The sequence below is a fragment of the Notolepis coatsorum genome, assembly GCF_963971535.1.
Source record: "Notolepis coatsorum genome assembly, chromosome: 10".
In the NCBI taxonomy this organism is placed as follows: Eukaryota; Metazoa; Chordata; class Actinopteri; order Aulopiformes; family Paralepididae; genus Notolepis; species Notolepis coatsorum.
In genome coordinates this window covers 51,600,334-51,612,008 of record NC_140174.1, presented here as the reverse complement: position 1 = coordinate 51,612,008, position 11,675 = coordinate 51,600,334, and the positions used below count along the sequence as shown (strand labels likewise).

Genomic DNA, 11,675 nt, shown 5'->3' with positions numbered 1-11,675 from the left:
ATGCAAAAAAATTCAAAATAAAATTAAACAAATCTACGCAGTCATCATTATATAAGGCGCTTTCCAAATGTTACGTTAGAACCTTTCCATATGAAATGTTTACACTGCAAAATGTGAAAGGTTAAGTCGTGCGTCACACAAATTGTGAGGACAGGGCATAAGAAAAATGAGTCCTACTTGCTCTGCCTCTTGTGTGGTAAAGCTCCCTACAAGGAGTATCCGGTTACTAGGGGTGGGAATCACCAGTTTCATCATGATACGATACGATATCGATTCTTTGGACAACGATACGATATTTGCCGATATCACAAAGTCTCTCACGATACAATACGATTAGATTAGATTCAGGTGCCTGCAATCGATATGAGATGATATCATATGCCCATTTAACACAATCAGTAACATTTAGATCAACTAAAAAAAGGTAACGAAAATATCATTTGACATTTGTATTTTTGAGCTCTTCCAGACATTTAAAGGAAAATCAATCTATTGTTTTTAATACAAATAGACCTCCTGTTCACTGTAAAGTGCCACGTTTTGATATATTGAGCTTTAAACTTTAAGCTCCATTTTTTGGAACTCAAAACTCACAACCTAAAACCCTTCCCTACCTCCCTCTCCCAAACCGTTCCTACAACAATTTGTTGATGTTGCATGATCATGTATAGGCCTACATTTATTATGTATTATATTGTTTATGTTTAAATAACATTTAAACATCAAACTCCTCTGACCTCATCTGGTCTTTCCAAAGACGCGCGCACACACACACACACAGAAAGGGAGAATGCTATGCTGTAACGTCTACACACACGGAGCTACTGCTGTTGTTCTTGGGCGGATATGAGACTCGCCACAGGATTTTCAAAATAAGAGTATCGATATGAATCGATCTTATTACATTGCATCGATCCGATTCGATCGTTGATAATTACATCGATGTATCGATCTGGATCGATGTATCGTCCCAGCCCTACCGGTTACACAAGGAGCATGCCTCCAGAACCATACGACTCCATTTTGACTTTTCAAGGGAACAATGTTTTCAAACTGCATCTATAGTAAAGATGGTAAGTTAGAATGTTGCGTTTGTTCATAGTTAAGACAGTAGAGGTCGAGAACCTTCGTGTGATGTACCACATTCACACTCTCGAGTGATTTACTTTACAACTGTGAATACATGGGCAGTCTCAAAGAACTACAGGAGTTATTGTTCTTCAGTGCCAGGGTTCTACAGACACGTCAGCTGCGTGGCTTCATCCCTGTGAATCTGCACGTGTCTCTTAAGGTCCTCCTTCCTTATGAAACTCTTGCAGCACACGGCGCAGCGATGTGCCCTTTCCCCTTCGTGAACGCCCATGTGTTTAGTCAACGAGCCACACGCGCTGAACCGCTTGCCGCAAACGTTGCACAGGTATGGTTTCTCCCCCGTGTGGCTCCTCATGTGTATCTTCAAAGCTCCGCTCTTGTAGAATTTCTTGCCACAGATGGCGCAAGTGTGCGTGGACTCTCCAGTGTGAATCATCATGTGGGTCTTCAGAGTTCCCCTCTGCCTGAATCCTTTACCGCAGACGCTGCAGAGAAACGGTTTCTCCCCCGTGTGAATTCTCATATGACCCAGCATGTATTCTTTAAAGCTGAATCCTTGGCCACAGGTGCTGCAAACATATGGTTTCTCCCCCGTGTGGACTTTCATGTGTCCCATCAGATTGCCATTTTGAGCAAACGCTTTGCCGCAGACTTTGCAAATGTATGGCTTCTCTCCCGTGTGGGTCCGTATGTGCATTTCAAGTTGTCTGTGGGAATCGAAATGTTTCCCGCAAACCTCACAATCATTTGTTCTAATGTAAGTTTGCAGGTGAAGCCTCAGGCTTTCTTCCGATTCAAAATGTTTCCCACAGACGCCACAAAGATCTGTATCCTTCTCGTCTTCTTGTACATGCTTCAAGAAATTGGCCCTATAGCAGAAAGACTTTTTGCACACTTTACAACAGTATTTCAGGAGAGATACCTCATAGCATCTTTCTTTGTTATGGGCTCCAACCTTCTTTTTTGACTTCTGCTTTTTTAAGCTTAAACGAGTTGCCTTTGCTCGATCTTTCTCACTATTGCTGTCTTCATTCTCTGACCCTTCACTCTCCTTCCAGTCCTCATCGCTCTCTCCATCTTCGCTCTCGTCCACGGAACAGTCCAGTTCCAGTTCTATCTCATGCAATTGCATTTTTCCATCTACATTTTCCTCACAAGCTGCATCCCTGCAGCTGTTCTCCTCGTTGTGAGTCTGCAGGTGTCGTGTTAGGCTCTCCTCCGCCTCCAGGTGTTTCCCACAGACACCACAGAGGTCTGTGACCTTCTCATGCTTCAGCACGTGTTTCAGGAAAGAACGTTTGTAGCGGAAAGACTTTCCGCATACCCTGCAACAACTCCGCTTCAGACCGTGGCTTTCATTTTTGACACCAATTACTTCCTTCTTATTCTGTTGCATGTTCTTCACGAAAGGACGCTTGGCGCGGAAAGGCCTTCCACACGTTTTGCAACAACTCGCCCGACTTTGTCGCCGTCTTTCAGATGTCTTTTTTCTCTTTGATTTCAGTGGCTGTGGCGTTCCGTCCTTCTCGACATCACTGTCCTGCTCTTCGCTCTCTCCTTCGTCGCCGTCCGAGGACAGAGCGTGATGCTCACTGGTCAGTTCTGATGCCCCCGCTCTTTGGTTTTGGTGATGAAGTGTGAACTCTGTGGTGCCAGCCTCTTCACTCTGCAAGGGCTCCGAGGCTCTCTGGCCCAGACCGGGGATCCTCTGTCCAGGGAGAACCTCCTCTTCACTGTCAGATCCAGTGGCATGCGGTTTGTCTGGAGGGAAGAAAATGTATTTAGTCTAGCGTGCAACAAATGGGAATGTGGTGAGGGAGTGGTGTGATTTAAGCAGCCACACCCGTCTTGGATCTAGTTAACCCCTTAAGCCTGATCAGCCCGGTACCGGGCCGAGATTTATTTAACGTTGCACAACATTTTCAAATGTAGCCAAGATTAAAGACCCTAACCCTATCAAAGCAGCAGTCACAGTGCATATTTTCAGCACTACGTTTGTTTAGCAATGATTTTAAGTGTTATTAGCTAAATGAGCTTATAAAAAATCTCTGCGCATTGCATCGGAAATCAAAGGATTTATACACAACAGGAAGCACTCGTGAAATCGTTGTAGTCAAAATAAAGAGACCCAGGGCTTTCGATGGATGTCTACATTTTATAAAACTACACTAGCCTGCTCACACCAGCCGTCGACAATGGAAGTAAAAAATAAATCTTTTCTTACAAGCATCGACTGGAATATCGTGTTTATATCGCACGTGTCGAACAAACCTCAACGTTAGTCATAAAATACAACATATATTGTTTCTTTCTCTTTCTATGCACGTCTAGGAAAAAACCTGTCTCAATCCTGTGATTTGACACAGCTGTCACCATTATAAAAAAAACTGTATTTACAGTAGATTTCATTCACAGACTTTGCTGCCCTCTACCGGGCGCATGGGGTACTACATCCAGACTTAACACTGGTATTCGAATAGAGGGGATCCGGATGCGTTTTCCTTAATGCCAAGCAAGCAGTGCAAAAATGCTTCCGCATTCGTCACCGCACGCCAGTGCGGTAAAGCGCCCTTCTTTTCAGACAAATGCTACCGTGCGTGCACCGGCGGCGGCGTGCTCGCTCAGGTGCGTGCGTGCGCCGGCCTGCTCGCGCGAGGTGCCCGCGCATGCGCATGAGATCCCGCCTTGGTTCGACACGAGCGGAGCTCAATATATATAAGTCACCGCCCCTTATTCAGTATCTAGCAATAGCTCAATTGGCAAGGACACATGGCTGTGGATCCTATGGCTCGTTTGCTGGCGAGTTCGAATCCCATCGAAAATATTTTTTAACGTGATTTTTTTTTAACGTGTATTCTTTCGCCGGTTAAGGTTAGGCATGGTTAAGGTTAAGGTTAAGGTTAGGCATTGTTTCGGAGTTGGTTAAGGTTAGAACGGTTAAGTTTAGGCGCTGTTAAGGAGCTGGTTAAGGTTAGAGTTTGTCAAAGAGAATGGCAATATAATTTCTATGGTTAAGGTTAGGCATGGTTAAGGTTAAGGTTAGGCATTGTTTCGGAGTTGGTTAAGGTTAGAACGGTTAAGTTTAGGCGTTGTTAAGGAGCTGGTTAAGGTTAGAGTTTGTCAAAGAGAATGGCAATAGACAGCCTATTTCCGCGCGACCTGGGCGCTGGGCGGCGGAAAATGAAAGGCGCATTACTGCACGCCACTACGGTAAATTTTTGCACTGCTTGCTTGGCATAAAGCTACACGCGATCCGGATGGCAAAATGCAGTACTGTTATCAACAAAAGCCCCTGTAAATAATATGCCCTTCGTTCATTTGCTTAGATTTTTACTATACTTGATCTCAAAAAGTAGCTGAATGAACTCAGTGGCATCTTTTAGCTTTAGGCAAATTTTCTGAAAATATGGCTAGGGCTCAACAGGTTAATTGGGCCCAGGAGTAAGGGGTGGCTGTGCACCTGTTGTGCATCAGAGCAATTGACAAGCACAGGTTAAGGCCATGTCCCCACGTATCTGGATCTTTTGCCAAACGGATATTCTCAGGCTCCGTTTAAAAAGAAATTCTCGTCCACACGACAGTGTTTAAAAAAAAACCTGATCAGACGCAAACACATAAACACATAAATTGCTCCAACAAGCATGCGGGCCAGTAGGTGGCGATAAGCGATATCCCAAATACCATAGTGGTACGAGCGGTCAGGACGACTGAGAAACTATAGGAATTGTCCATTGGTTCACCCAGCCCACGTGACCATTCCTAGCATTTCCATTGGCTATATTGACATACATAGATGATAAATAGATAGATATAGCTAGCGGAGGATTATGCAGTCCAGAGGAAACAACCAATCTAGATATGTCACGATTCAATGCTTTACTTCTGCGCACTGGGCGACGGAGAGATACAATGTCAATGTTGAGATCACAATCTCCTAGCCCCTTTCGTGACTGTGATGCACCGAGTGAATCCACAGTCACTTGCTCCTCAATAGGAAACCAACCTAGATTTACCATGAAGGACTGGTTCTAACCGAACCGTTTGTTATACAAGTATCACAGAGACGTTTCAAAGGTACTCACAGTTGCACGAGGGTTTCGGACAGACATACGGGATGGTTTGAAATCTCGGCGTTGCTAATAAACATTTTAAATATTCTTTATAAACTGCTCAAAACGGCATTATTTCCGGCGTTGGGTGCATGATGCGCATGCGCTGTGATCACACCAGGCAGCCAACGCCGGAAATAATGCCGTTTTGAGCCGTTTATAAAAGATATTTAAAATGTTTATTAGCAACGCCGAGCTTTCAAACCATCCCGTATCTCTGTTCGAAACCCTCGTGCAACTGTGAGTACCTTTGACATTTCTCTGTGATACTTGTATAACGAACGGTTCGGTTAGAACCAGTCCTTCAGGGTAAATCTATGTATATATCTATAGTATATATATACTAATTACAACAAGACATTCATTAATTGCATTGTACTGTTCACGTGTGGTGCCGTCGTCGCATATATAAGTAAGGATAGTTTGAATGACATTTCAGCACCAAGTCCACCGAAGTTATTATTACTTCAAAGCGCTACTGCCTATATGGATAAAACAAGGTGTAATAAGGATGTTTTAGGTGGTGGTAGTTTCTCTGTTAGGACATTATAGCTGAAATATATAGCCTAGCTAGCCTATAGTCGGTCTGATATATATTAGAGAAATAGTAAAGTAATATTCGCCAAACAATCTGACGGGCCAGATATTATTACGGCCCGCCACAGTCTGAGCATGCGTAGTGAGCTGTGGCGTCATCGTTTATCTATGCGTTTACAGTGGCTGCACGGATCCACTGAACGGATATTTTGGAAAATCTTCACTTTAAAATGCGGTTAAGAAAATCTCTGTTTATGTCTCTGAAAACACCCTTTACGTGTGGATGAAAGGCCCAATCATGGAATAAAATGTGCGTTTGGCAAAAGATCCAGATACGTGGGGACATGGCCTAAATCACCCATCCCCACGAACAGATAGAAGAGAGCCTTTGTCATGACAACATTCCATCTACTCCTGGCTTGTTACATCTTGCCACTCTCTTCAATAAACTGGTTTGTCTTCACCATCTTTCGCCTGTCTCAGAGAGACCTGTAAAAGGCCACTCAGGTGGCGTGGTCAACTGCCACAGGGAGATTTAGCGCTGAAGAGAATAGCCTACGAGGCTCCCGTTACATTAACTCTGTCTGCGCCATACCCGACATATCTCGGGTTTTGTCGCCAACCGTTGAACGCCATACCCGATAATTCTCAGGTTTTGATCCTTTTTTCCGATTTTCCTATTCAAAACAGCGGACCTTGCGCAGACTTTGGTGACTCATCTGAGTACTTGAAATTGCAATGACAATTGAATCCCGCCAGGTGGTAGTATCGCCTACCTTATGAACATGCATATGGCCCAGCTTAGTGTGGGGTGGCCCGAGCCCCCAAACAACTATAGGGACTCACTGACTAGTAGGTTGCAAGCAGCTGTGAGCAGGACGACAATGGCAATCGCCTAGAGCAAACTATTGGATATTATGAAAAAGACTAAATGGATTATATGGATGATGATTATGGACAATAAGGTGCGTTTCCTAACGTTATATGTATTGATCCTGTTATTTTTTATTTTTATTTTTTATCTTTTTCCACCTCCTTTTTCCTCCGATTTTTCTCCCATCCCAATGTTTTAGTCGTTATGCCATCCCCTTCCTGGTCGCTGCGCACTTACCCCCCACAGTCGGTCTGGGAGAATGGGGGCTATCACGTGCTTCCTCCGACACACGTCTAGCCAATCAACCGCTTCTTTTCACCTGGCAGCACGGACTCTCACTGAGAGGGTGTAACGTGTGGAAGGATCACACTACCCCCCTTAGATCCTATCCGCACTGAGCAGGCGCCCCGACCGAACTGTCGGAGTCGCTGTTTACAACGACCCGGACCCACCCCGCCAGCTTTCCCACCCTCTAATACTGCCAATTGTATTAGTGTGAACGGCCAGCCAAGCTGGTGACACGCCGGGAGCTGGAGTATTGATCCTGTTCTGATTCAAGACACTTGGACTCAAAGTGAGAAATGGAGTACCTCTAAAACAAAGGTACGTCTATTTTACATCTACTTTACCGAAACTCCATCATAAAACATGCGTTTGTATGATCGCAGCGTTGGAAAACGACCCCCCCCCCCCCCCCCGATGATTTTGTGAAGAAACATTATGGTAGTGTATCTTTTGACAAAGGTAACGTCTATTTTACGTGTACTTTACCGAAACTCCATCATAAAACATGCGTTTGTATGATTGCAGTGTCGGAAAACGCCCCCCCCCCCCCCCCCCCCCCCCCCCCGGCTTTGTGAAGAAACAAGGTCATGTGTTTACCTTTGACCTAGCAATAATATAGGCTTCAGGTGAGCAGCCGCAAGATTTGCGCATATGCTGCACAAAACACACTATCTCACGATCTAGAAAACCAGCCTGGATTATTTTGAAACAGGGCAATGTTTAGCTCGGTATTGTGCACAAACGAGGGTATGTAGAAACAAACTCCTTTTTACATGTTAGAGTATAAATAGTGCCTGTCAAATGAGCCATGCTATTGTCTCCATAGCTATAATATAGAATATACAATAGCTCCGCAAAGATCGTGAAATATCGTGAAAATGGTCAAAAGAAAACTGGCGCCAGGGAGTAGATGGGAAAACAGCGTGGCAGTCAATGAGTTAACATGCAGGTGCAGTACACCACCTTGTGGAAAAAGTCTGAACTATTACTTTAAAGTGTACTGGAAAATAAACTATGAATAATTGTATTTACAAACCTGCTCTGTGTAAATCTTTCTCCGGGTTTAGAGCAATATCCAGCAATTTGCGTTGCCGGTCAATCTCCTGGTGTGAACGGCAAACTTCTGCCTCATATTCACCCATCATCATTTCTACGATCCTGAATATCTCCTCGGCGGCCACAGTTAGTCGCTGGTCAACAAGAGCTCTCCGCTGCTCAGAAGGCATATCTAGGAAAATAGGACAAGATTTTAGACCACACACATCCAAGACAATGGGGGACATGCATAAAGCTACTGTGACACAGTGTGATGTCATGTGAGGAATCCACAATGCACTGCGCACAGAGCGCTCTTCTTCTGTGGTAACAGGTAGCCTGTTGTAATGCTGATGCCTTCTAGCCACTACCCTTCCATCTTTGGCTAAACATACCACTGCCCCTAGCGTATTGCATTGATTGAGCATTGACTGCTCATATTCGAGCAAGAAACCAAGGGACATGTACAAATCTCCTATAGCAAAGAAAATGCTGCCACATCGCCGGGATGTTGCTAACTAGCTAACGTTAATTGGTTGCCGGTATGGTACTGGCGTTACTGTTGCCAAAGACAGGACGGTAATGGCTAGAAGGCATCCACCTTACAGTCGGCTGCCTCTGACCGTCAGTTGTGGGACAGAAAAAAATAGCTAAATGAAACGAACATACCATGTGACAGCCAAGGCCTAAATCAAACCTTATAGGCCTAAATGTATTTGAGTAAACAAGGCTTCCAGAATTTTTTTTCACAACCATCCCAGACTAGTTTTTATATGTCCCATACCAAAACTGCTCCAAATCCAAAACAACACACACGCGCACACACACAACCTCCATGCCAAATGCCAGCCTCCTAGGGCAGAAACTGTGGCTGCTAGAGGGGTGGGGACACTGTTGTGGACCAACAACCCAACCAGCCGAGCTATAGATAAGAGATAATATATGATCAGCTACAAATTGGGTTTTATATTATCTACCCACCGGGATTAATGGGGAATGTCAACCATTTTAAGAATTCACATAATGTTCTTCCTGTGCCCAGGACAGTTCAGTCAGTATTTGTAAACATGCACCACCCTCTCAAATAGCTAGAAATCAGAGAGAACCTTCCAATCTGTGATCTTGTGTCATATGATGAATTGAAAATGGGGGACCCTGATGGAAACAAGACGAAAGTCTTTCTCAGGTCTGCATCCTCTTAACAATTGTATGTATTGAGCTGTACTGTACTCATTCTGCAATCTGTTAATAAACTTTTCAATCAATCAATCTCTGCTAACTGGGATGTAAAATGCTCCATACACAATGACTGGGGCTTTAACTGTGTGAGGCCATAACATGTTTGCGTGAGCTCTTGCATCCAAATGAGGTTTATACTCTTACTGACTGTAGCATTTATAGTTTGAGCTCACACAACATTTTATGACCTCATACTGTAAGGTCTGGGCCATCACTAATTGGAGGGTTCTCCCTCCGATTTCTAAAGCTAGAAAAAACAGAAATCAGAGAGAACCCTCTCTGAACCCTCCAATCTGGAGCTGCTCCATAGACAATGAATGGTGCTCTGACTGGCCATAAAATGTTTGTGTGAGCTTTTATACCCAAATAAGGTTTATATTCTAGCATTGCTAGGTCTGAAGAACCAATATTAAAACCTAATTTGGATGTAAGAGTTCACACAAAATGTTTTATTGGGCCTAATTGCAATGCTACAAATAGTTGGTGGACATTGCCTTCATTTTTTGTATTTGTATTTATTGGTTTAAAATACAGAGACAGTGCATATTAAGGAACATTTGACTGTAAATATGCCAGTTTAGCCAAGTTGGCTAATTTTCAACTGTAGTCTCTGGGGCAGGTGACATGAGCACAACAATAATTAAAACATAGTACAATAATTAAAACACAGTAGGAATCAATATAGGTTACAATACACTAAAATACATACAAATAAATACATTAAAATACAACCCCTCAGTTAAAAAACATAGTACAATAATTAAAACACAGTAGGAATCAGTATAGGTTACAATACACTAAAATACATACATTAAAATACAACCCCTCAGTTAAAATGGTCGCACACTTGACCATCTCTCAACCATGATTTTAAGTTAGTTTTAAATGAGATGTAACTTTGATACTCCCTGAGTATCTAGAAAGGCCCTCTGTTAATTGAGTTTGAAATAACCCATTTGGTTCAACGTGGTACTTGGTCACAAAGCTTTTCAGCACTGCATCCACGGCACACAGTAGTTGGAATGGACTGCACCTTTCCTCTCCTACCTACTAACGTTACAGATTCGCCCTGAAGGTTCTGGTGACCATGAATCAACGTAGTTCAAGGGACTGTACTTTACACTTTGTCCCTTCCCCCGCTACTAGTGACAGCTAGTTATCGAAAGATGAGTCATCACCATCCAGGTGGCTAATGTGTTGTTAGCGCATCCCGTTGATGTTAATAGAAGACATGCTCGCGACGTTACGTTACGTTAATAACTATACGACATAAAATCACATCGAATGCAGATTTGGCCGCAAAAAACACGCTAATGTCTTGATTTTGAGAATACATACCTGTGGTGTGTAACGTTAGCGTATTTCTCTCTGCCAACGCTATCGTTCTGTCAACAACACCGAACATCTCCTCCGTGGCGGCAGCGAGGCGTTCGGCGACAAACGCCCTAAACGTCTGCATTTTGGACATGGTTGTTGTTATTATACACAAGACGAGGGTCTTACTTTGCAGTTTTTTGACGTATTTTTCTAAACTATAAACTATAAAGCGGGACACGATAAAACCCCGTAGAGATTAGCAACATCGCGTAGCAAATGGCAATTTCGTTCATACAGATGTCAAATTGAAGTACTTCCGGGGTTGCTCCTTTTTTTTTTTGCGTAGCCGCAGTTTGCGAAGACGCTCTCTGATCACGCGTCGACCACCGCATGCAACGAGTAGGGTCGAGCTGCAGCCTCGGAGCCTCGGTCCAGATTGGTACTTCCGCCCTGCCACAGGACTATTAGTCCTGTGACAGGGCTATGCGCTGATTGGCGGAAAGTACGGAAGTATCTCGAAGTACGTCTGACGTATCTCGAATTACGTCTGACGTTTCTCTACGTTAGCGAACATTAAACGTTGTATTCATAAAATAATATAAAATCAGCAGCATGGGATTGGGGAGGGCCGGGGGGAGGGGAGGTACAGGTAGTAGAAGACATAGAGGTACAGGTCACATAATTATAGAATGAATGAATGAATGAAAAACTTTATTAACAGATTGCAGAATGGGTACAGTGCAGTACAGCTCAATACATACAATTGTTAAGGGGATGCAGACCAGAGAAAGACTTTCGTCTTGTTTCCACCAGGGTCCCCCATTTCCAATTCATCGTAACATATATGACATACATGACATACAGATAGACAGTACTGCTACATCTATACATTTATGACATACCAGATTTGCAATTACAGTACTGTATTTGTGATACAAAAAGAGTCCAGAAAGAAAGGAGTATATACATTAGGCGTAGAAACTGTACATTGGATTGGGTAGGTGGGGGTGGGACTGTACATTGGAGGTGGTTGGGGGGGGGGGGGGGTAGGAGTGGGGGGGGGGTGTTGGGTAGGGGGGGGGGGGGGGGGTTGGGTAGGAGGGGTGGGTGGGGGACACTGTATAACTGTACAAACAACACTGTACATTGGATTATGGGACTGTACATTGGACTGTACATTGGAGGTG

At 43.9% G+C, this 11,675-nt stretch overlaps 1 protein-coding gene across 1 annotated transcript; it reads right to left on the bottom strand.

Annotated features, from left to right (window-relative positions):
• Positions 1 to 524: 524 nt before the first annotated feature.
• LOC311236047 (uncharacterized protein) lies at positions 525 to 10,764 on the bottom strand. The gene is made up of 3 exons (XM_084323633.1): positions 10,510 to 10,764; positions 7,934 to 8,125; positions 525 to 2,853 (listed from the first exon to the last, which is right to left on the bottom strand). Exons 1-3 carry the CDS (start codon positions 10,637 to 10,639, stop codon positions 1,235 to 1,237), a joined length of 1,941 nt encoding a protein of 646 aa, XP_084179759.1. The 5' UTR covers positions 10,640 to 10,764; the 3' UTR covers positions 525 to 1,234.
• Between the last annotated feature and the right edge of the window lie 911 nt (positions 10,765 to 11,675).

Bases quoted from the DNA above. Each gene is read 5' to 3' on its own strand.
- LOC311236047 (XM_084323633.1), bottom strand. From the start codon at position 10,639: ATGTCCAAAATGCAGACGTTTAGGGCGTTTGTCGCCGAACGCCTCGCT. The intron at 8,126-10,509 runs GTATGTATTCTC...CTATTTTCCTAG, and splicing joins GCTAACGTTACACACCACAG to ATATGCCTTCTGAGCAGCGG. The intron at 2,854-7,933 runs GTTTGTAAATAC...TCTTCCCTCCAG, and splicing joins GAAAGATTTACACAGAGCAG to ACAAACCGCATGCCACTGGA.